Source organism: Panulirus ornatus, chromosome 14 (genome assembly GCF_036320965.1).
Source record: "Panulirus ornatus isolate Po-2019 chromosome 14, ASM3632096v1, whole genome shotgun sequence".
Lineage (NCBI taxonomy): Eukaryota > Metazoa > Arthropoda > Malacostraca > Decapoda > Palinuridae > Panulirus > Panulirus ornatus.
Window position 1 is genome coordinate 3964008 of NC_092237.1, and position 25833 is coordinate 3989840.

General features: G+C 39.4%; 1 protein-coding gene and 1 long non-coding RNA gene across 5 annotated transcripts in view; both read right to left on the bottom strand.

The window, feature by feature from the left end:
• The window catches only part of LOC139753182 (uncharacterized), a 30199-nt gene extending 19684 nt beyond the window's left edge, over nucleotides 1-10515 (bottom strand). Inside the window, exon 1 of the long non-coding RNA XR_011713655.1 lies at nucleotides 10359-10515. This is a non-coding gene — a long non-coding RNA (uncharacterized lncRNA). The remainder of the gene's footprint in view (nucleotides 1-10358) is intronic.
• Nucleotides 10516-12408: 1893 nt separating this feature from the next.
• Nucleotides 12409-25832, bottom strand: LOC139753181 (uncharacterized). Of its 4 annotated transcripts, none has more exons than XM_071669374.1 (2): nucleotides 25652-25832; nucleotides 12409-21978 (listed from the first exon to the last, which is right to left on the bottom strand). In XM_071669374.1, the coding sequence occupies exon 2, from the start codon at nucleotides 21825-21827 to the stop codon at nucleotides 20265-20267; it is 1563 nt and encodes a 520-aa protein (XP_071525475.1). In that variant the 5' UTR covers nucleotides 21828-21978; nucleotides 25652-25832; the 3' UTR covers nucleotides 12409-20264. The 4 variants fall into 4 exon arrangements, with proteins under 4 accessions (XP_071525475.1, XP_071525478.1, XP_071525476.1 ...); XM_071669377.1 differs by lacking the exon at nucleotides 25652-25832 and adding an exon at nucleotides 25464-25567; XM_071669375.1 differs by lacking the exon at nucleotides 25652-25832 and adding an exon at nucleotides 24711-25372.
• Between the last annotated feature and the right edge of the window lies 1 nt (nucleotide 25833).

Sequence of the window (25833 nt, forward strand, 5' to 3'; positions counted from 1 at the left end):
ATTCACCTCCCTAACAACCCCATCCATAAACAAATTATATAAAAAAAAAAATATATATTTTTTGCTTTGTCGCTGTCTCCCGCGTTTGCGAGGTAACGCAAGGAAACAGACGAAAGAAATGGCCCAACCCACCCCCATACACATGTATATACACACACTCAGTCTCTAGCTGTCATGCAATAATGCCCGAAACCACAGCTCCCTTTCCACATCCAGGCCCCACACAGCTTTCCATGGTTTACCCCAGACGCTTCACATGCCCTGATTCAATCCACTGACAGCACGTCAATCCCGGTATACCACATCGATCCAATTCACTCTATTCCTTGCCCGCCTTTCACCCTCCTGCATGTTCAGGCCCCGATTGCTCAAAATCTTTTTCACTCCATCTTTCCACCTCCAATTTGGTCTCCCACTTCTCCTCGTTCCCTCCACCTCCAACACATATATCCTCTTGGTCAATCTTTCCTCACTCATTCTCTCCATGTGCCCAAACCATTTCAAAACACCTTCTTCTGCTCTCTCAACCACGCTCTTTTTTATTTCCACACATCTCTCTTACACTTACGTTACTTACTCAATCAAACCACCTCACACCACACATTGTCCTCAAACATCTCATTTCCAGCACATCCATCCTCCTGCGCACAACTCTATCCATAGCCCACGCCTCGCTACCATACAACATTGTTGGAACCACTATTCCTTCAAACATACCCATTTTTGCTTTCCGAGATAATGTTCTCGACTTCCACACATTCTTCAACGCTCCCAGAATTTTCGCCCCCTCCCCCACCCTATGATCCACTTCCGCTTCCATGGTTCCATCCGCTGCCAGATCCACTCCCAGATATCTAAAACACTTTACTTCCTCCAGTTTTTCTCCATTCAAACTTACCTCCCAATTGACTTGACCCTCAACCCTACTGTACCTAATAACCTTGCTCTTATTCACATTTACTCTCACTTTCTTCTTTCACACACTTTACCAAACTCAGTCACCAGCTTCTGCAGTTTCTCACATGAATCAGCCACCAGCGCTGTATCATCAGCGAACAACAACTGACTCACTTCCCAAGCTCTCTCATCCACAACAAACTGCATACTTGCCCCTCTTTCCAAAATTCTTGCATTCACCTCCCTAACAACCCCATCCATAAACAAATTAAACAACCATGGAGATATCACACACCCCTGCCGCAAACCTACATTCACTGAGAACCAATCACTTTCCTCTCTTCCTACACGTACACATGCCTTACAACCTTGATAAAAACTTCACTGCTTCTAACAACTTGCCTCCCACACCATATATTCTTAATACCTTCCACAGAGCATCTCTATCACTCTATCATATGCCTTCTCCAGATCCATAAATGCTCCATACAAATCCATTTGCTTTTCTAAGTATTTCTCACATACATTCTTCAAAGCAAACACCTGATCCACACATCCTCTATCACTTCTGAAACCACACTGCATGTACAGAGCATCAGATTGATGAAGAGCAGTGTGGTTTCAGAAGTAGTAGAGGATGTGTGGATCAGGTATTTGTATTGAAAACTGTGTGTGAGAAATACTTAGAAAAGCAAATGGATTTGTATGTAGCTTTTATGGATCTGGAGAAGGCATATGATAGTGTTGATAGAGATGCTCTATGGAAGGTATTAAGGATATATGGTGTGGGAGGTAAGTTGTTAGAAGCAGGGAACAGGGAAAGGTTTTATCGAGGATGTAAGGCATGTGTACGTGTAGGAAGAGAGGAAAGTGACAGGTTCTCAGTGAATGTAGGTTTGTGACAGGGGTGTGTGATGTCTCCATGGTTGTTTAATTTGTTTATGGATGGGGTTGTTAGGGAGGTGAATGCAAGAGTTTTGGAAAGAGGGGCAAGTATGCAGTCTGTTGTGGATGAGAGCTTGGGAAGTGAGTCAGTTGTTGTTCGCTGATACAACGCTGGTGGCTGATTCGGGTGAGAAACTGCAGGAGATGGTGACTGAGTTTGGTAAAGTATGTGAAAGAAGAAAGCTGAGAGTAAATGTGAATAAGAGCAAGATTATTAGGTACAGTAAGGTTGAGGGTCAAGTCAACTGGGAGGTAAGTTTGAATGGAGAAAAACTGGAGGAAGTGAAGTGTTTTAGATATCTGGGAGTGGATTTGGCAGCGGATGGAACCATGGAAGCGGAAGTGAATCATAGGGTGGGGGAGGGGGCAAAAGTTCTGGGAGCGCTGAAGAACATGTGGAAGTCGAGAACATTATCTCGGAAAGCAAAAATGGGTATGTTTGAAGGAATAGTGGTTCCAACAATGTTGTATGGTTGCGAGGCGTGGGCTATGAAAAGAGTTGTGCGCAGGAGGGTGGATGTGCTAGAAATGAGATGTTTGAGGACAATATGTGGTGTGAGGTGGTTTGATCGAGTAAGTAATAATAGGGTAAGAGAGATGTGTGGTAATAAAAAGAGCATGGTTGAGAGAGCAGAGGAGGGTTTTTGAAATGGTTTGGTCACATGGAGAGAATGAGTGAGGAAAGATTGGCCAAAAGGATATATGTGTCAGAGGTGGAGGGAACGAGGAGAAGTGGGAGACCTAATTGGAGGTGGAAAGATGGAGTGAAAAAGATTTTGAGTGATCGGGGCCTGAACATCCAGGAGGGTGAAAGGCACACAAGGAATAGAGTGAATTGGAATGATGTGGTATACCGGGGTTGACGTGCTCTCAATGGATTGAACCAGGGCATGTGAAGCGTCTGGGGTAAACCATGGAAAGTTCTGTGGGGCCTGGATGTGAAAAAGGAGCTGTGGTTTCGGTGCATTATTACATGACACCTAGAGACTGAGTGTGAACGAATGTGGCCTTTGTTGTCTTTTCCTAGCGCTACCTCGGGCACATGAGGGGGTTTTTATTTCATGTGTGACGAGGTGACTATGGAAATGAATAAAGGCAGACAGTATGAATTATGTACATGTGTATATATGTATATGTCTGTGTGTGTATATATATATATTTTTTTTTTTTTTTTTTTTTTTATACTTTGTCGCTGTCTCCCGCGTTTGCGAGGTAGCGCAAGGAAACAGACGAAAGAAATGGCCCAACCCCCCCCATACACATGTACATACACACGTCCACACACACAAATATACATACCTACACAGCTTTCCATGGTTTACCCCGGACGCTTCACATGCCCTGATTCAATCCACTGACAGCACGTCAACCCCTGTATACCACATCGCTCCAATTCACTCTATTCCTTGCCCTCCTTTCACCCTCCTGCATGTTCAGGCCCCGATCACACAAAATCTTTTTCACTCCATCTTTCCACCTCCAATTTGGTCTCCCTCTTCTCCTCGTTCCCTCCACCTCCGACACATATATCCTCTTGGTCAATCTTTCCTCACTCATTCTCTCCATGTGCCCAAACCATTTTAAAACACCCTCTTCTGCTCTCTCAACCACGCTCTTCTTATTTCCACACATCTCTCTTACCCTTACGTTACTTACTCGATCAAACCACCTCACACCACACATTATCCTCAAACATCTCATTTCCAGCACATCTATCCTCCTGCGCACAACTCTATCCATAGCCCACGCCTCGCAACCATACAACATTGTTGGAACTACTATTCCTTCAAACATACCCATTTTTGCTTTCCGGGATAATGTTCTCGACTTCCACACATTTTTCAAGGCTCCCAAAATTTTCGCCCCCTCCCCCACCCTATGATCCACTTCCGCTTCCATGGTTCCATCCGCTGACAGATCCACTCCCAGATATCTAAAACACTTCACTTCCTCCAGTTTTTCACCATACAAACTCACCTCCCAATTGACTTGACCCTCAACCCTACTGTACCTAATAACCTTGCTCTTATATATATATATATATATATATATATATATATATATATATATATATATATATATTGAGATGTATAGGTATGTATATTTGCATGTGTGGACGTGTATGTATATACATGTGCATGTGGGTGGGTTGGGCCATTCTTTCATTTGTTTCCTCACGCTACCTCGCTAACACGGGAGACAGCGACAAAGCAAAATAAATAAATAAATATACTTTCATGATGAACTCAAATCTGCATTTGAAATATATGTTCGATGCATTCGAAAGCTACAAATAAGTAAATAATAGTTACTCTCAGAAGATTCTGTGATTATTAAGTGTATTTACTTGGTACTTTTTATCTTGTGGAAGCAGTATGAGATATTTTCTGTGATTATTTCAAGTACTGATGCACTTTATTGTCACATTTCAATCTTGAAACAAAAAGGTTTTAGGCTGAAAAATTCCCTAAACTATTACCAGCAATTTTTGGTATTTTTGTGAGGGCAACAGATTTGCTTGAAAACCTCAATTTAAAGCCTCAGATTTGCTTGAAAACCTCAGTTTAAAGCCTATCTCTTATGCTGAATTTGAATCTGAGGTTGAAATACAGTTGTGGGATATCTTAAGGTCTGTAAATATGTAAATAATGGTTACTCTTTTCAAAGACTGTCATTATTTGGTTTCTATCTATAAAGGTATCTGTCAGCCTTAGGAAGAATTATGAAATATTTTCCATGATTATTTCAAGTATAGAAGCATTTCATTAAGTCATAATCCAATCTTTAAACAAAAACGTTTTTGGGCTAAAAAATTCCCTGACCTATTAACAGCAATAGTGTGAAGGAATACTTCCCACGTATTCCCTGCGTGTCGTAGAAGGCGACTAAAAGGGGTGGGAGCGGGGGGCTGGAAATCCTCCCCTCTCGTTTTTTTTTTTAATTTTCCAAAAGACGGAACAGAGAAGGGGGCCAGGTGAGGGTATTCCCTCAAAGGCCCAGTCCTCTGTTCTTAATGCTACCTCGCTAACGCGGGAAATGGCGAATAGTTTAAAAGAAAAAGAAAAGTGTGAAGGAAATAGATTTGCTATAAAACCTCAGTATAATGACTATGCTGAATTCAAATCTACAACTGGAATATATGTTGAGTGACATTACGGCCAATAACTGCACAATCAATTTTATTTGGTTTATATTCATTGGATATCTGTCGGCTTGGAGAAGCATTATGAGACTTTTTACTGGGATATTTCCAGTATAAAAGCATTTCACTGGTTATTTCCAATATAAAAGCATTTCACTGTCATATTTCAATTTCAAAACAAAAAGGTTTTGGGGCTAAAAAATTCCCTGAACTATCACCTGAAATTTTTGGTATTTTTTTGAGGGTAAGAGATTTGCTTGAAAACCTCAGTATATGGAATAACTTTTATGCTGAATTCAAATCTGCAGTTGAAATATATAATACGGGACATTAAGATCTATGTATACATAATCAAATGATACTCTTTTAGAAGATGCAGTGATTATTTGGTTCGCATTTATTGGGCATCTGTCATCTTGGGGAAGAATTATGAGATATTTTCCATTTCATTATGCCATATTTCAATACTAAAACAAAAAGGTTTTTGGGCTAAAAAATTCCCTGAAATATTGAAAACATCAGCATAAGGATCATCTTTCATGCTGAATTTGAATATGGGGTTGAAATATATGATGGGAGACATTAAGGCCTATAAATACGTAATTAATGGTTATCCTTTTAGAAGATTCTATGGTTATTAGGTTCACATTTACTGGGTATCTGTCATATTGAGAGGGCATTAGAAGATATTTCCTGTTATTAATTCAAATACAGAAGTGTTTCATTATGTCATATTTCAATTCTAAAACATAAAAGTTTTTTGAGATAAAAATTTCCTGAACTATTTATTACCTGCAATATTTTTTACTTTTGTGAAGGTATTAGATTTGCTTGAACACCTCAGTATAAAAACTACCCTTCATGCTGAATTTGAATCTGCATTTGAAATATTCATTAAGGGCATTTGAAGGCCTATCAATACATAATTAATTCTAACCCTTTTACAAGATTCTATGATTATTCCATTCATATTTATTGGGTATCTGTCAGCTTGAGGAAGCATTTGTGATATTTTCTGCAATTATTTCTTCAAGTATAAAAGCATACCACTATGTCATATTTCAAATTTAAAAAGCTTTTAGGGCTAAAAAAAAAAAACTGCAATTTTAGGCATTTTTGTGACGCTAACAGATTTACTTGAAAACTTCAGTATGCAAAATATCTTTCATGCTGAATTCAAAGCTTTTGGGGCTAAAAAAAAAAAAAAAAAATGCAATTTTAGGTGTTTTTGTGACGCTAACAGATTTACTTGAAAACTTCAGTATAAGAAATATCTTTCATGCTGAATTCAAATCTGCAGTTGAGATATGATATGGGACTTTAAGGCTTATATATGTAATTACTTGCTACTTGTTTAGAAGATCATGCGATTATTTGGTTAGTATTCATTGGGTACCCATCGGCTTGGGAAGCATAGAGATATTTTCCGTGACTATTTCAAGTATAGAAGCATTTCATTATGTCACATTTCAATAGTATATCGAAAAAGTTTTTGGGCTAAAAAAGTCCCTGCAATTTTTGGTATTTTCGTGAGGGTAATAGATTTACTTGAAAACCTCAGTATGAGGACTATCTTTCATTCTGAATGAAAATCTGCGGGTTGAAATATATATTGGAGGATATTTTAAGGCCTGTATGTACATAAATGATGGTTACTCTTTTAAAAGTTTCTTTGATTATGTTTGTATTTATTGGGAGTTTTTCAGCTCAAGGAAGTATTACGAGGATTTTCCATGATAAAGTTTTTGCAGTAAAAAAAAAACCTGAACTATTTCCTGAAAATTTTTGTATTTTTGTGAGGGTAATAAATTTGCTTGAGAACCTCAATATAAGGACTATTTTTTCACGGTGAATTCAAATTGGGGGTAGAAATATATGTTAGAGGACTTTTAAGGCATTCTTTTAAGAATATTCTGTTATTAATTGGGTATCATTCAGCTTGAGGGATAATTACAAGATATTTTCCTTAATTATTTCAGGCATAGAAGTTTCATTATGTCATACTTCAATTTTAAACAAAAAGGCTTTTGGGCTAAAACAATCCCTGCAATTCAAAGTATTTTTGTAAGAGAAATAGATCTCCTTGAAAACCTCAGTATAAGGACTATCTATCATCCTGAATTTGAATCTGGGGTTGAAATATATGTTGGGTGACATTAAGGCCTATTTATTTATTTTTTATTCTATTATGCTTTGTCGGTGTCTCCCGCATTGGCGAGGGAGCACAAGGAAACAGACGAAAGAATGGCCAAACCCACCCACATACACTTGTATATACATACACATCCACACACGCAATATATACATACCTATTCATCTCAACGTATACATATATATACACACACAGATATATACATACATACACATGCACATAATTCATGGTCTGCCTTTATTAAGGCCTATATATACATAATTAATTGCACTACTTTAGAAGATTCTGTGATTATTCAGTTCATATTCATTGGTTATCTGTCAGCTTGAGGAAGCATTGCGAGATATCTTTCATGACTATTTCAAGTACAGAATAATATAACATCATATTTCAAAGGGCAAATGAGAGTTGGGGTGAGAGACTATCAGTAAATTTTAGGGAGAATAAAAAGATATTCTGGAAGGAGGTAAATAGGGTGCGTAAGACAAGGGAGCAAATGGGAACTTCAGTGAAGGGCGTAAATGGGGAGGTGATAACAAGTAGTGGTGATGTGAGAAGGAGATGGAATGAGTATTTTGAAGGTTTGTTGAATGTGTCTGATGACAGAGTGGCAGATATAGGGTGTTTGGGTCAAGGTGGTGTGCAAAGTGAGAGGGTTAGGGAAAATGATTTGGTAAACAGAGAAGAGGAAGTAAAAGCTTTGCGGAAGATGAAAGCCAGCAAGGCAGCAGGTTTGGATGGTATTGCAGTGGAATTTATAAAAAAAGGGGGTGACTGTATTGTTGACTGGTTGGTAAGGTTATTTAATGTATGTATGACTCATGGTGAGGTGCCTGAGGATTGGCGGAATGCGTGCATAGTGCCATTGTACAAAGGCAAAGGGGATAAGAGTGAGTGCTCAAATTACAGAGGTATAAGTTTGTTGAGTATTCCTGGGAAATTATATGGGAGGGTATTGATTGAGAGGGTGAAGGCATGTAAAGAGCATCAGATTGGGGAAGAGCAGTGTGGTTTCAGAAGTGGTAGAGGATGTGTGGATCAGGTGTTTGCTCTGAAGAATGTATGTGAGAAATACTTAGAAAAGCAAATGGATTTGTATGTAGCATTTATGGATCTGGAGAAGGCATATGATAGAGTTGATAGAGATGCTCTGTGGAAGGTATTAAGAATATATGGTGTGGGAGGAAAGTTGTTAGAAGCAGTGAAAAGTTTTTATCGAGGATGTAAGGCATGTGTACGTGTAGGAAGAGAGGAAAGTGATTGGTTCTCAGTGAATGTAGGTTTGCGGCAGGGGTGTGTGATGTCTCCATGGTTGTTTAATTTGTTTATGGATGGGGTTGTTAGGGAGGTAAATGCAAGAGTCTTGGAAAGACGGGCAAGTATGAAGTCTGTTGGGGATGAGAGAGCTTGGGAAGTGAGTCAGTTGTTGTTCGCTGATGATACAGCGCTGGTGGCGGATTCATGTGAGAAACTGCAGAAGCTGGTGACGGAGTTTGGTAAAGTGTGTGGAAGAAGAAAGTTAAGAGTAAATGTGAATAAGAGCAAGGTTATTAGGTACAGTAGGGTTGAGGGTCAAGTCAATTGGGAGGTGAGTTTGAATGGAGAAAAACTGGAGGAAGTGAAGTGTTTTAGATATCTGGGAGTGGATCTGTCAGCGGATGGAACCATGGAAGCAGAAGTGGATCATAGGGTGGGGGAGGGGGCGAAAATTTTGGGAGCCTTGAAAAATGTGTGGAAGTCGAGAACATTATCCCGAAAAGCAAAAATGGGTATGTTTGAAGGAATAGTGGTTCCAACAATGTTGTATGGTTGCGAGGCGTGGGCTATGGATAGAGTTGTGCGCAGGAGGATGGATGTGCTGGAAATGAGATGTTTGAGGACAATGTGTGGTGTGAGGTGGTTTGATCGAGTAAGTAACGTAAGGGTAAGAGAGATGTGTGGAAATAAAAAGAGCGTGGTTGAGAGAGCAGAAGAGGGTGTTTTGAAGTGGTTTGGGCACATGGAGAGAATGAGTGAGGAAAGATTGACCAAGAGGATATATGTGTCGGAGGTGGAGGGAACGAGGAGAAGAGGGAGACCAAATTGGAGGTGGAAAGATGGAGTGAAAAGGATTTTGTGTGATCGGGGCCTGAGCATGCAGGAGGGTGAAAGGAGGGCAAGGAATAGAGTGAATTGGAGCGATGTGGTATACAGGGGTTGACGTGCTGTCAGTGGATTGAATCAAGGCATGTGAAGCGTCCGGGGTAAACCATGGAAAGCTGTGTAGGTATGTATATTTGCGTGTGTGGACGTGTGTATGTACATGTGTATGGGGGGGTTGGGCCATTTCTTTCGTCTGTTTCCTTGCGCTACCTCGCAAACGCGGGAGACAGCGACGAGGTATAAAAAAAAAAAAAAAAAAAAAAAAATTCAATTTTTAAACAAAAAGTTTTTTGGGCTAAAATATTCACTGTAAATACACAATTAATGATTACTAAATACATAGTACTTCATAGGCACCCAACGACCAGGAAGGTATATAACCAGTAACACTTGCCTGGGTATCAGGTGAGTTAGTGAAGGCTGCGTAGTGAGCAAGCACTTCAGTGGTCAAGTTGCATTTCTCTTACTTAGGTAGCTGTCTTCTCTTTCCTCCTGAACACACATGGTCTACTAGTATTCTGTTCACATAAATTCAATCTCTCCTTGTCTCACATAACACCAGACAACACTTAACTCAGTTCATTTTTCGTAACCCTGAATTTCCCTCGGGTGAACACTATGCACTAGCCCATCTTGGAGGAAAATGGTAGGAGCAGTAGATGGAAGTAATAGGTAGGAACATTTAGGCAGGAGCATTAGGTAAACGTGTTAAGTGGGAATATTATGAAAGAGCATGAGGTAGTAGTAGTCCGAAGGAACAGTGGGTTGGACCCTCAACAAACATTACACTAAAGTTGCCCTCTGCCATTGGCCTGTTAAGGATGGGGCAACAAAGACGAGGAAGCAGCACTTTGAGTCCACTAGTTGTGGATACTCTAATTCCGTTCAATTCCCCCCCCCTCCTGCCACTGAGGGAGTTCCTGTGGGGAACAGGTGTCAGAGATATAGATAGATAAATATACATATAAAAAAGTTACAAATCATACTCCACCACTATTACCTTGTTACCCATATACTACACTACCACTGCAAGACTTCCGAAACTTACTACACTACCACTGCAAGACTTCCGAAACTTACCTTCATTTTTGGAGGCACTCTGCACTTGAATCACATCGTATGATAATTTCTTCCAAGAGTATTTTTTGAATGTGGCACTACAACAAACTTGGTTCCAACAGCCATGTGGATTTGTTTGTTTACGTCTCGAGTGACGCAGATAGTGTGTGACGTCACAGCGTCGTGCAGTCTGGTTCTTCATTAATCGTCTTGGGGCCTATCTAATCATTATTTCTAAAAGGATAACTTATGACAACTCATAGTATTTTAACCAAAACTCTATTATTTATGCGTTTTGTACTCCTAGCTTAACCGCCATAATTGTCACAGATGGGTTTGGTACTACGAAGCAAAAGGGTCGAATTTCGAATGACAAGGCACAAGAACAGATAAGAAAAAATATGGAAGTGAAAAAATGAGAAAGGGAACGAATTCGCCCCCATTGTCTGTCGTCAGGTAGCGATAAGTGTACAGCCACTAGGTCCTGTACGATACATGGCATAACTGTATTATTGCCCTATCTTATTTAGTTACTTTATCTACTTATGCTCATTATCTCCGTCCATCATTCTCTATGTCTCGAATATCAAAACGCATAAAATTTAATTTGCCTGCCACCCATGTACGAGTCTTCCCCTATACAAGAAAGTACTCTGAGTACTACTGTATGTATCAAGCCTACATTCTCCTTTGGAGAAAACCAACTGTGATCGTCCCAAAACTTCAAATGCAATAATTCACTGTTGAGCACACAGGAATAAACGTACTTAAAAAGACAAAGAGCAAAGACGAATTTACATAATCTAAAAAAGTTGGTTGAATATTATATGGGATCTAATAGTAACTAAAGGAAATAGAGTTTATCAATTGGTTAGGTTTACAATTCTAGCTATTTTCTTTGGCACCTTCATATTCTTCACTTACCTACTACTGATTTATACACAACCAACAAATACCAGAAACTTAGTCTTTTCTTTATTCTTGCTTTCTGGTGTACTTCGTTGATATTTACTTCATTCTTGTCCCCCAAACACGATTACATTTTGTTAGTACCGAGATGAAAGGGACTTACGGCAGAATAGTAAGGGAGGAAGGTAGATGGGACTTGTAAGGTAAGAAGGAAAATTAAAAAGGTAGAAGAAACTCCCGGGGCAGGAAGGTAAGGTAAGGAAAACGAAGGATTACAGGAGCACGAAATCAAGGCAACAGAATGGACTCCTGGAGCAGGAAGGTTAGGTAAGATGAAATTGCTGGGGTAGGGAGGTAAGGCAAATGTAGATTGGATTCCTTAAGCATTAAGGTAAGGTAAAGAGATGGAAGGGAAAGGGGTAGGAGGGGAAGGCAAGTAAGGATTCTTAGGGTAAGAATGGAAGGTACGGAGAAAATGGGATTTCCTGAGAGAGGTTAAAGGTGGTATACTTATTCTCTGTGTTGCTTCAAACCTTACACATTATTATTCCTTGGAATTCTCTACCAGATTAACATTCGTTTTCGCTTGCTTATCGTTCTTCGGTAAGCTCATCAATTAATTGACTATTAATGACTTTTTTCTAACTATTCTACAACTTCGGTCAATTAGTTAAGAGTACTTGTTCTACAACACTAGTCATAGTCCACAATGTTTAGTCTACAACCCTGGTCACACAGTTTACAAAGCTGTGTACAACCCTGGTCAAAGTCCATATGCTTTGTCTAAAACTAAGGTCAAAGTCAAGTACTTGGTCTACAATCTTGGTCATACAATCCACACTGTTTAGTCTTCAACCTAAGTTTAAGTCCACAGTGCTTAGTCTACAACTTCAGTCATACAGTCTAACCATCGGTCTTAAGTCCACAAAGCACAGTCAACAACCTTGGTTATATAGTCACAATGCTTATAAAGTCCAGTGCAGTCTACAACTTTGGTCACACTACAGTACTTAGTCCACAAATCACACATTCTACTTTGTCGACAACCCTGACAAGCAAACTCCAACAATGCTTTCAACTCTTACCCTTCCAAGGAGGTCAGGAAACGTTTTTGTTTATCAAACAGCACCAACCATGAAAGTCAGGGAAGAAAGTTCTTCACTGTAATATAAAGATTTATTTAGCAAAATGCATACATGAGTAAAATATCCCCTTATAAATGGAAACACTAAAAATGCTTTCTGCTTGCAAGTTGCACGACAGCAGGTGTTGTTCCTTTAAAACAGTCACCCTACCAGCTTGACTGTAAAAGTCCTGAACACCAGTGATAACTAATCTGCTCAGTAACTCGTCCTTCAGTATTTACCATCAACCTCTTCGTGAGTAGAGTCTACAAGGTCGGCAAAGGAGACCAGAATAATACTATCAGGGGATCATGCCCACTGGGTGGTTCTCTGCCCAAGATTTCAGGCTTGTCAGGAGGACACTTCCTCTATATCCAACCTCACATCTTATCAATTACAACTAATATATATATATATATATATATATATATATATATATATATATATATATATATATATATATATATATACACAAATATATATATATATATATATATATATATATATATATATATATATATATATATATATATATATATATATATATTCTACATCTTAAATGAAGCTCAAATAGGGGTGAGAATTAATACACAGTAACAGAGAAATCAGTAGGAGACTCATAGTAAGAGAAAGTCCTGTACAAAGGGGCTGAATAAATGCTAAACTGCAGTTGTAAAAGCTTCTAGGGCACCCAGCCTCATCTCTTGCACCAAGAAACAAGAACTTAATTAATATACAGTACTATATATATATATATATATATATATATATATATATATATATATATATATATATATATATATATATGTACTGATACACATACACATATACACAAAGTTGCACACATTCACTTTTATATATATATATATATATATATATATATATATATATATATATATATATATATATATATATACCCTGGGGATAGGGGATTAAGAATACTTCCCATGTATTCCCTGCGTGTCGTAGAAGGCGACTAAAAGGGGAGGGAGCGGGGGGCTGGAAATCCTCCCCTCTCTCTCTTTTTTTTTTTTTTAATTTTCCAAAAGAAGGAACAGATGGGGCCAGGTGAGGATATTCCAAAAACGGCCCAATCCTCTGTTCTTAACGCTACTTTGCTAACGCGAGAAATGGCGAATAGTTTAAAAGAAAAAAAAAATATATATATTTCTTTTTTCTTTATTATTATACTTTGTCGCTGTCTCCCACGTTAGCAAAGTAGCACAAGGATACAGACGAAAGAATGGCCCAACCCACCCATATACACATGTATATACATACACGTAAACACACACACATACATACCTATGCATCTCAACGTATACATATATATACACACACAGAGACATACATATATACACATGTACATAATTCATACTGTCTGCCCTTATTCAATCCCGTCGCCCCCCCTCTACACATGAAACGACAACCCCCTTCCCCTGCATGTGCGCGAGGTAGCACTAGGAAAAGACAATGAAGGCCACATTCGTTCACACTCAGTCTCTAGCTGTCATGGATAATGCAACGAAACCTTTCCACATCCAGGCCCCACAAAACTTTCCATGGTTTACCCCAGACGCTTCACATGCCCTGGTTCAATCCATTGACAGCACATCGACCCCGGTATACCACATCGTTCCTTTTCATTCTATTCCTAGCACGCTTAGCATGTTCAGGCCCCAATCACTAAGAATCTTTTTCATTCCATCTTTCCACCTCCAATTTGGTCTCCCACTGGTGTGAGGTGGTTTGATAAAGAGTAAGTAATGAAAGGGTAAGAGAGATGTGTGGTAATAAAAAGAGTGTGGTTGAGAGAGCAGAAGAGAGTGTTTTGAAATGGTTTGGTCACATGGAGAGAATGAGTGAGGAAAGATTGACAAAGAGGATATATGTGTCAGAGGTGGAGGGAACGAGAAGTGGGAGACCAAATTGGAGGTGGAAAGATGGGATGAAAAAGATTTTGAGTGATCGGGGCCTGAAAATGCAGGAGGGTGAAAGGCGTGCAAGGAATAGAGTGAATTGGATAGATGTGGTATACTGGGGTTGAAGTGCTGTCAATGGATTGAACAGGGCATGTGAAGCATCTGGGGTAAACCATGGAAAGTTTTGTGGGGCCTGGATGTGGAAAGGGAGCTGTGGTTTCAGTTCACTATACATGACACCTAGAGACTGAGTGTGAACGAATGTGGCCTTTGTTGTCTTTTCCTAGCGCTACCTCGTGCACATGTGGGGGGAGGGGGTTGTCACTTCATGTGTGGCCGGGTGGCGACGGGAATGAATAAGGGCAGACAGTACGAATTATGTGCATTGTATATATGTCTGTGTGTGTATATATGTATACGTTGAGATGTATAGGCATGTATATGTGCGTGTGTGGACGTGTATGTATATACATGTGTATGTGGGTGGGTTGGGCCATTCTTTCGTCTGTTTCCTTGCGCTACCTCGCTAATGCGAGAGACAGCAACAAAGTATAATAAATAAAATAATACAAATATTATTATTATTATATTATTATACTTTGTTGCTGTCTCCCGTGTTAGCGAGGTAGCACAAGGAAACAGACGAAAGAATGGCCCAACCCACCCATATACACATGTATTTACATACACGTCCACACACGCACATATACATACCTATACATTTCAACATATACATATATATACACACACAGAGACATACATATATACACATGTACATAATTCATACTGTCTGCCTCTATTCATTCCCATCACCATCCTGCCACACATGAAATAACAACCCCTCCCCCCGCATGTGCGCGAGGTAGCCCTAGGAAAAGACAACAAAGGCTACATTTGTTCACACTCAGTCTCTAGGTGTCATGTATAATGAACCGAAACCACAGCTCCCTTTCCACATCCAGGCCCCACAAAACTTTCCATGGTTTACCCCAGACGCTTCACATGCCCTGGTTCAATCCACTGACAGCACTTCGACCCTGGTATGCCACATATATATATATATATATATATATATATATATATATATATATATATATATATATATATATATATATATATATATATATATTATTTTTTTTTTAAATTTTCCAAAAGAAGGAACAGAGGGGGCCAGGTGAGGATATTCCAAAAAAGGCCCAGTCCTCTGTTCTTAATGCTACCTCGCTAACGCGGGAAATGGCGAATAGTTTGAAAAAAAAAAATATATATATATATATATATATATATATATATATATATATATATATATATATATATATATATATCTTACATTACTGTTACAGGATCCCCTTCTACTGAGCTACTGTAGTGTTCAGGAAACCAGCCACATTCATCCAGTAGTGATGCTGTGCGTTTGTGTGGGGTGAGAACAAGACAACTAAGAAGTTCAGTGCCTTCAGTATGAAAGCTGCATCTTGGGCATGCACAAGGGTATTGTGATATGCTGAATAATTGTTTGTAATGTTGGAGAAGTGGGTGGAATCTAGAAAGCAGACAAGAAAGCATAACTCGTACATGCCTGAGGGAGTATAGTTTCACAATGATGCATGTCTGATGGAGGAAAATTTAAAACTGTATTGGGTGGGCAGTTGTTTAATACTTGGATTATTTTAATGCTTACATGTTTGGTCAATGTCACATTTGCTAGGGGAGGATGGAATCTGTAAGTATAAGTTGCTGAATTGTAATGTAGGGGTAAGCTTTTTCATAATATATCTACTTTCAGTTTGGTGACTGATTATGAAGTGGTGGGTGGGAGGGGTCTAATGCTGTTGCAAAAGAAATGAGTGCCAAGCATATTGAGGGGAAACTGAACTGAATGTATAATTAATTGTTCTGTTGTGCAGGTATTAAATATCTGGTTCTTAGGCAGCTGGCGACTGGTTCGAACATATGCATATATACATACATATTATCCCTGGGGACAGGAGAGAAAGAATACTTCCCACATATTCCCTGCATGTCGTAGAAGGCAACTAAAAGGGGAGGGAGCAGGGGGCTGGAAATCCTCCCATCCAGTTTTTGATTTTTCCAAAAGACATAATAGAGAAGGGGGCCAAGCGAGGATTTTCTTTCTAAGGCTCAGTCCTCTGTTCTTAATGCTACCTTGCTTACAAGGGAAATCGCTCCATAACTCTATAACTAACCACTAACCCCCATGTAGAAATAAAATGCTTATCCCTGCCTCATACTTCAGTAAGCTCTACTCACAGATCGCCCCCACCCCAGCAAATATAACAATGAAAAAGCACATACAAAACAAACTAGCCCGACAAGCATTAAACAACCAACCTTCCAACTCAGTCTTAAACTCTGAACCACCAAACATACACAATTATCAGAGAACACACTCACCCCCCCCCAAAAAAAAAGTCACATTCTCAAACCTACAAACTGTATATCACCCATCACTACAAAACTACAAACACCATTTTACCATATTCAAAAACTCATTATGTCCATGATGCAACAGCTATGAAGAAAACACAAAGCACTTGCTACTCAATTGTCCTGCACTCTCTACACATAAGATTCACACACATCACAACATCCTGACCAGTGCTGCACGAGCCTCATATGAATATAAGGTAGTCTTGGGACAGGAGGTAATATATATGTAAATATATATATATATATATATATATATATATATATATATATATATATATATATGTAAGTGCTGGGAGCGGGTGGCTGGAAATCCTCCCCTCTCGTTTTTTTTTTTTTTTTTTTTCCAAAAGAAGGAACAGAGAAGGGGGCCAGGTGAGGATATCCCCTCAAAGGCCCAGTCCTCTGTTCTTAACGCTACCTCGCTAATGCAGGAAATGGCGAATAGTATGAAAGAAGAAAGAAAGAATATATAAGTGCTGGTTTAAGTATACTATACACAACAGCTAAAGAGTGGATGTGTGCAAATGAGACCGTTGTTCCTTTGTTCCTGATGCAACTTCACTGGGCAGGAGAAGCAATTAAGTATAAAACAAAAAGAAAAAATATGTAGATATTAAGTACATTCATTCTACAAGATCAATTACCCCTAAATCACCTATTTACAACACTGATTTACCATGATATATGTTAATATAAAAAAAAATATTGGGAACTTTTCTACAACTGTTAATCTATAGTTCTATAATGTTCGTCTCAGCTGCATGAAATACTCTTATACCAAACAGCAAAAGGCAACTTGACAGTGATTACTGGTGTTCTCTTATATTTACTAACTTAATAATTTTTACAGAAATGCAGATGACAATCTTCTTGACCACATGAACTCCATATGCCTGTCTGTCATTACTTCAGTCAGAATAATTCATGATTTTGTTATTCCTACAGAGACTACAACATTACCTCTTTGCCAAACTGGGTACATTTACCTCTTATGCAAACTATCACTGGCATCTGAGGAATAATTGATAACTGCCACAATATCTTATGTTAGAGTGAAAATACTGCAATTCCATTACATTAACTGAGTACTTTCAGGGTATAAATCCCTACAAATGGTCACAACCTCATATTTCTTTATTATCTGAACATCAGCATATTTTTGTATGGCACCATGCAACTTTTGGGATTCATGGTTTACCATGAGGTCATTTAACTGGTCGCATGTTAACATCATTGCCGGCGTCCAGATATGAAGTACCAACCCCAAGTTTAGTTGTTTTTAAACTGGAGCTGTGTTGTCAGATGGGTGACATGACCTAATGTAAGGTGATAGTTCTTGTATGGAGGCACTAAAAAGTCCCTTCTGGCAAGGCCCACATTCAGTGTGGCATATCAGGAATTAGTGTAGAATGGCTAGGGTGCTGTAGTGAGGTCAGGAACAAGTGTATATTCAGAGCTGCCAACCTTGTCAAAAAAAAAAAAAAAAAAGGGGATTTTGAGTAAAAAAAAAAAAAGGAATTCTGGAAAATAAAACTTACAACCACACACAATACAGGAAATTGTAACATCCAGTGCTCAAGTTATTATCCCCATTCATTTATCTACATGTAGATAGTCCACAATTGTTCACTTTAAAACCAACAAGTATATAGTCAGTAATGTTTCATTTTTCCTCAAACTAAGTCAACAGAGGTTCTAATGTTTGTTTGTGCTCAAGTTAATGTCCCCATTCATTTATCTACATGTAGATAGTTCACAATTGTTCACTTTAAAACCAACAAGTATATAGTCGGTAATGTTTCATTTTCAGTCCTCAAACTAAGTCAAAAGAGGTTCTAATGTTTGTTTGTCCATACATATTCAGTCCTGGCTAGAGAGCTTTTTGTTATATTATGGAAGGGAACTAGTAATTTCTTATCCAACTCTATACATGATAATTTTGCACAACTTTTTGAAGCCTCAGGAGGGCTTGGTCTACGTGTAGGAATAGCCTGGTTACACAAGCTAAAGATATGATTGGATGGTAAGATCAACCATGCAACATATAGTGTGGTCATTTCCACGAAATGATCGAAAATTAACCACTGTTATTTTGTACACTGCATTAGTACTTGCGAGCACAATGAGAATGTACACTATATATTGAACAGTGCATCCCTGTGAACTTCCCATACATAACATCTACAATACATGGAGAATACATGAACATACGACCAGAACTTCAAAAAGACGTATTTTACGAAGCAAAATTGTACTGCCATATTCATTAAAAAAAAATATTCATAAAAAAAAAGTAATAAGGTAAAAACATAATAGTTGGCAGCTCTGTACATTGGAGTGGGTGTAGCTGCAATTTCCTATGGAGGGTCAAGAGTTGGTTTACCATAGTGGTAAGTGAGTAGCTAACAGTTACAGGAGTTAGCAATCCAGGAGGGTCCCTTCCCTATCAAAGGCTAACTCTAGTGTGTAACTCTACAATAATGCAAAGATACAATTTTCACTTTACTTAAAAATTCCTTTACTTCAAAAATACAACTACTGTTTTGATTCTTTTTTGGTTCTGTAAAACTAAACTGATTTACACTGCAGATCCCCCAACTCTTCTACGACAATCTTCTTTTACCTGACCTTTCCCTTTCCAAGAACAGTTACCGGTATTACTCTTTGCCAAAATTCTTAGTATTTAAACAAATTAGTGTATATGAAAGAAAAAAAGAAAATTTGTACTGATTCACTCAAAAGTTTGGCCTTCTGAAAACACAATTGGAAATCCTACAAAAAAAACTTCCAGGATTGGCTTTCATTTGACTATCAAGAAAAAAATGCTAGATTAAGCAAAATGCATGAGATAAATTCTTTTGTTTCAGCATCTGATGTGAACAATTTAGATAAGAGTCCTGAAGACTTGGTTGTGAGCTTGTGTATGCGAGGTGCTTTGCTCAAGGCTAGATGCTGGTGTCTCCAACTTATGTTGCAGAGTTACCTAGCTCCCTGTGGTATCATGGTGTTCTGACCCTTACATAGTAGCATATCACCTTACATAAATCAATGATTCTCATTTCAGTCATCCAATGTTTAACTATGATGGTGACAACAGCTGCATAGTTTAAAGTTACACCACAAAATAACATGTCAACACTGATGAATGTGGCAACAAATAAGACAATGTATGAGGACTTATGATAATCTAACTATTCATCAGTGTCAACAGAACATAAAGATGACCCCTTATCAAGTCTCAGAAATGCAGATCACATATGCACAAGTTAACATAATTCACAAGCTTATAGTTAAAGTTCATGATAATGACTTACATATGCTAATATCGGCAGGTGCAACAAGCCCACCAGTGTTGATTTTACACTTCAATGACTTCTTTTTCCACTCATTTTACTGACAATATATCCTGTGTTAGCAAAGCCACAACTTGAGAACTTGCTCATACATTCATGAGAAATAGTCACTTTAAATTCTTATGAGTTCATTTCACTGCCAGGATGTAAAATGGCTGTGAACCAGTGCTACAGAGGCCACAGTGTCCGTACCTTGTCTGACAACTGTCCTGTCAATGGACCATAAGAGTATGGTGGTTGATAGGGCTGTGGTGTGAAGATTTTCCCAGCCTCCTCATAGCCCACTGTCTTGTCCTCGTTTGGCACTTGTACCAGACTAGCGAGGTGATTCTTTGGGGCGAATAACTTTGCGCAGTCCTGATAATCGAACCCTTTCTTCTCACTGTGCATAAACCTGTGGCTATTAAGGTGACTCTCCTGAGTGAAGCGCTTTCCACACTCATCACACTCAAACTTTTTCTCCAGGCTGTGGACAAATCGGTGGCTTGCGAGGTGAACCTGCTGGGCAAAACGCTTACCACAGTCCTCACACTCATACAACTTCTCTTCACTGTGTACAAACCGGTGGCTATTAAGATGGCTCTTCTGAGTGAATCGCTTTCCACACTCAAGACACTCAAACTTTCTCTCCTCACTGTGGACAAACTTATGGCTGTTCAAATGACTTTTCAGAACAAATCTCTTCCCACATTTATCACATTCATGTCTTTTTAAGTCATTGTGCACAAACCTGTGACCATTCAAGTGGTTCTCCTGAGCAAAGCGCTTCCCCCAGTCCTGATTTTCATATTTTTTCTCTTCACTGTGCACAAATCTATGACTGTTGAGGTGCACCTCCTGTGTAAAGCGTTTCCCACATTCTCTACACTCAAACAGTTTCTCCTCACTATGAACAAAGCGATGGCTATTGAGGTGGCTTTTCTGGGCAAATCGTTTGCCACACACTTCACATTCAAACCTCTTCTCCTCAGTGTGAACAATTCTGTGGCTGTTGAGATAACTCTCTTGGGAGAACCGCTTGGAACAAACCTCACATGCAAATCTTTTTTCCTCACTATGCACAAATCTATGACTGTTTAGGTGACTTCTCTGAATAAATCTTTTCCCACAGATCTCACACTCAAACTTTTTTTCACAATGTACTAACATGTGACTGTTGAGGTGACTCTTATGGGTGTAACTTTTGTTACACATCTCACAAGCAAATTTTTTCTCACTGTGAACAAGCATATGACTGTTCAAATGACTTTCCAGAATGAATCGTTTGCCACAGATTTCACAACCAAATTTCTTCTCACTGTGCACCAACATGTGGCCATTTAGATGACTTTTCTGAACAAACTGTTTCCCACAGATTTCACAATCAAACTTCTTTTCTGTGTTATGAACCAGCATATGCCCATTCAAGTGGCTCTCCATAGTGAATTTTTTCCCACATAAGTCACATTCGAACTTCTTATCACCTGTATGGACAAGCATGTGGCTGTTCAAGTGACTCTTCTGGGCAAACCTCTTGTTGCAACCATCACATTCATATGGCTTCTCCCCAGACTGTAACCACATTTCAATCTGGGAGCGTAGTTTATTTTGCTCCTTAACAAAGGAGTTCTCCTCAAAATGCACATTTCCATACACAGTAGTCCCTGGGTGATGGAAGAGCTGTGGTCCATCAAAGCCTGTCTGAGTCACCTTGTGGATTTTATTGGGGTACTGTGGGTGGGGCTCTGCCATGGTTGTGGCAGTATGGTTTCTTCAGTGTCCTTATGCCATTACACAATCTTCTCTATTTGTCATGAACTCTCATCGTCTCCCTCCTGCTGTGAAGTTTATCCAAATCTAGCGAAAGACTTGAACTGTTGAACATACAGTGTTTTTCATGTATCTGCAAAACAGGAACGTATTTAGAGTCCACCAGGGTATGATATTAATATATAATTTTAGGGTTATTTATACCCAAGTGTTCCTTACAGTGACATCTGTTGGTGAAGGAGAATTAAAAATCATAATGATAACAGCAAAGAAGGGAAAAATTTATAATACAATACTATAAGTAAAAAACAAGAGTACACATTCTGGATGGTAAGTAAAATCTAAGTTGGCTGAAGCAACTCGAAGCTATATTTATGAGAAACTCATGATAAACAAGGACACAGAAGTTTATAATATACTAAAGATGCACAAAGAAAGGTAAAGCAACTGAAAAAAAAAGGAGAATAAATACAAGTCTACCTACATGAATGATACGCATTTACTATATTATCATTAACTGCATACAAAGAATGAAAAAAGAAAATATGTAGTATACATAAACCTATGTGAGTTTTTAAATTCACTGATCATACAACCCAATGACCATTCTATTGTGCTCCTGTGGCTTTGTGGTTGTGCTCCAATCAGGGTGAAAAGTTCCTTGACAAGACTGTGCTCCTTTCACATGTGATCTTTCACACAGCATTACCAACTGCAATACAAGTCTGGTAACATCAATCAATCAGACTACTACAATCTCACACCACGTGTTAGTTTGATTAAACACTTTTATCTATCATCACATATGCTATGATATGGGCAGGACATTAAAGGCATTGACGCATCACCACCACTCCCATACACCAATGCCTTTGGTATTTTACCATCACTAACATACCACAGTCACTAACCTATTACCTAAAGCAATACAGTAACATTACTGACACACCACTACCACTAGCATGTCTTGACCATCAGTGACCCATGACCACAATTGGCTCATCATAGTCAATCATGCATCATTACCAAAGACAATCCACCACTAACAGGCCCAAACCAATGGCACACCACACAGACATAATAACACTAAAGCATGTCATACTATGATAAATAGTACATCATTAACACTTAACACTTACCCACTGATACTATCACACTAATAATATGCCAATTATTGATACATCAAAATATACCTCTATTACAGCTAACACATAACTACCCTTGACACATCAACACCATTGATACATAAACTTTGACCCAATACCACTTGTAACAAAACTACCTTAAAACTCCACATATATTTACCTTTGACATACAGCTACTAGTGACAGCTACTTTTGACATACTGCTACAAGTGATACATAACTACCCTTCATTCATTACCAATAGTGATGCATAAATAACCATGACATATTACAGATAGTGGCATATAAGTAGCCTTGACGCTTTAACATTAATGACACATAACTACCCTTCACAGTACCTCTAGTGACATACTGCAACTACCTCTGATCCACTACCATTAATCACACATACCTACTTTTGACATACCACCACTGCAAGCGACACAACTACCCTCGACACTCTAGTGATAAATCTTTACCACTGACACACCACTGTCACATCATTACCACTGACACACTACTGTCACCGGTACATCTTTACCACTGACACACCACTGTTACTGGGACATCTTTACCACTGACACACCACTGTTACTGGGACATCTTTACCATTGACACACCACTGTTACTGGTACATCTTTACCACTGTCACTGGTACATCCTTACCATCAACACACCACTCTGAGTGATACATCTTTAACGCTGACACACCACTGAGACACCACTGTCCTTGGTACATCTTTACCACTGACACACCAGTCACTGGTCCATCTTTACCCCTGACACACCAGTGTGTGGTTACCTGTCGATGACACATTCTTACCACTGACAGACCAGTGTCATCAGTACATCTTTGTCACTGATACATCATTATCGATGGTACATCCCTATCATTGGCACACTAATACACCACTGTCACTGATCACCTTTACCAATGACCGACACAATTATTACTGCTTCGTGTCTCTCACTGACACACCACTATCACTGGTCACCTCTACCAGTTACACATCACTCACTAATACATCTTTACCGTTGACGTATCACTGTAACTGGCACATCTCTACCAGTAACACACCACTGTCAATGGTACAACATCATTACCACTGCCACATCACTGTAACTGGTACATCCATACCAGTAACACAACACTATCAATGGTACATCATTACCACTGACATATCACTGTCATTGGTACATCTTTACCTTTGATATCACTATCGTTCATCATTACCACTGACAGACCATTATCACCATACACAGCAAAATGGTTTATATGACATTATATCATTCTAAAATTTTTCCTTAAAAAGAAAACCCTTTTCTACCACATACTACTTAAATACATCTTATTTTCCCGAAAAGTTAGATGGAGGATGAAGTCCTTGATGTCATCTATAGCGCCCTGGAAAACACCAAATTATTTAAAAGCATACCATCATAATCAAGTCTAAATATTTCTATGCTGTGTGTTCCTTCGCAGTAGTAAGGCTTAAGCTGAACAGTCTCAATCTCCCTGGTCGCCCAACAACCAGGTAGAAATGTAAGAGGGTAAAGTCACACAATGTCATCCACAACTCCCTACCACCTGGCAAGCGTGATGCTACCATCCTGTCTACCTTAGTTCAGAGAACGATTGTCAAAACATGGAAGGTTAAACAGAATTCTCCACAAGTAACCTGCGTCTGAAAATATTACAATGAGGCACTTTTCGTGAGCTGGTGAGGCTGGGAATGTATACCTGCAGGCATTGTGAGGGCGTGGTGGAGGTTATGTAGCAAGTGAGGCCAGCATCCTCTGGCCTCTCTGGGAAGCCATGTGCGTTCGTAGGTCTGTGTCCACGTACATGTCGCGTGTGTATGTGTATATATGTGTGTGTATTGGTGGTTTCGTTAGGTAAAAGTTGAATTTACCAGAGCATTTTCTAACAAATGAATGGAAACTATCCACACACGTTTTTAAGGATAGTTCTTCTTGCTGCAAGCCAATGATTTCCGGCGGATGGATTTGTAAATGTTCTCTTGTGTACGAAGGAAAATAACGAGCACATTTCGTTCATCTCTCTATGCTCGCACACACGCGCAATGATGGTGGTGATTCACAAGTCTTTATATAAATATATAAATCGGGGTCTGTTGCTATGGTTATCTTAGTCCAGCATACGCTGTCAGTGTCAAAATGGAGATGATTATAACTCAAGGAACGATATAATCCCCTACAGGTATGGCGGCGGCTGGGGCTATTGTGCTGTGTGGGAGAGGGAGGGAGGGTGAGGAAGGGAGAGGAAGGGAGGGAGAGAGGGAGGGAGTGAGAGCGTCGCTCATCTGGCAGGCAGCGACGGCACTGTTGCCAACCCGGGAGCCGACCACCAGGAACGTCAACCCCGACGTTGCTGCCCTGAAGCCTGGCCTGCGCGGCCAACAGTGCGCTGCCAGCTCAAGATGAATCGAACACCAACGATCGTTATCCTTTACAATGCACTGCCACTAAATACCTTGCGTTTCCAACCAACTGAAACGCAAATGCCGCCGGAAGGACGAAATATCACGAGCCGTTTTACGTCCTGGTTGCCGTGGCGACGCGAAACTCGTCCTGTTATTGCCACAATGGATAACGTCGGGTTGCTTAGTAAATATACGCTCGGTTCCCATATACTTAGCGCTGTCACTGGATTTTGCCTACCTTGTCGGTGGGTCGACAGCGTCCCTAAAAAGATTCCACGGCCACTGTCCTCGTCTATGCATGGTTGTAAGCTGAATGACGATAAAGAAGTACGAAAATGGTCACAGAAGGCGCCACCTTGGGAAGGATTCAGCCCTCCTCTCACTACCACGGTGCCTGGAGGTCATAGGACATCGTCTTGG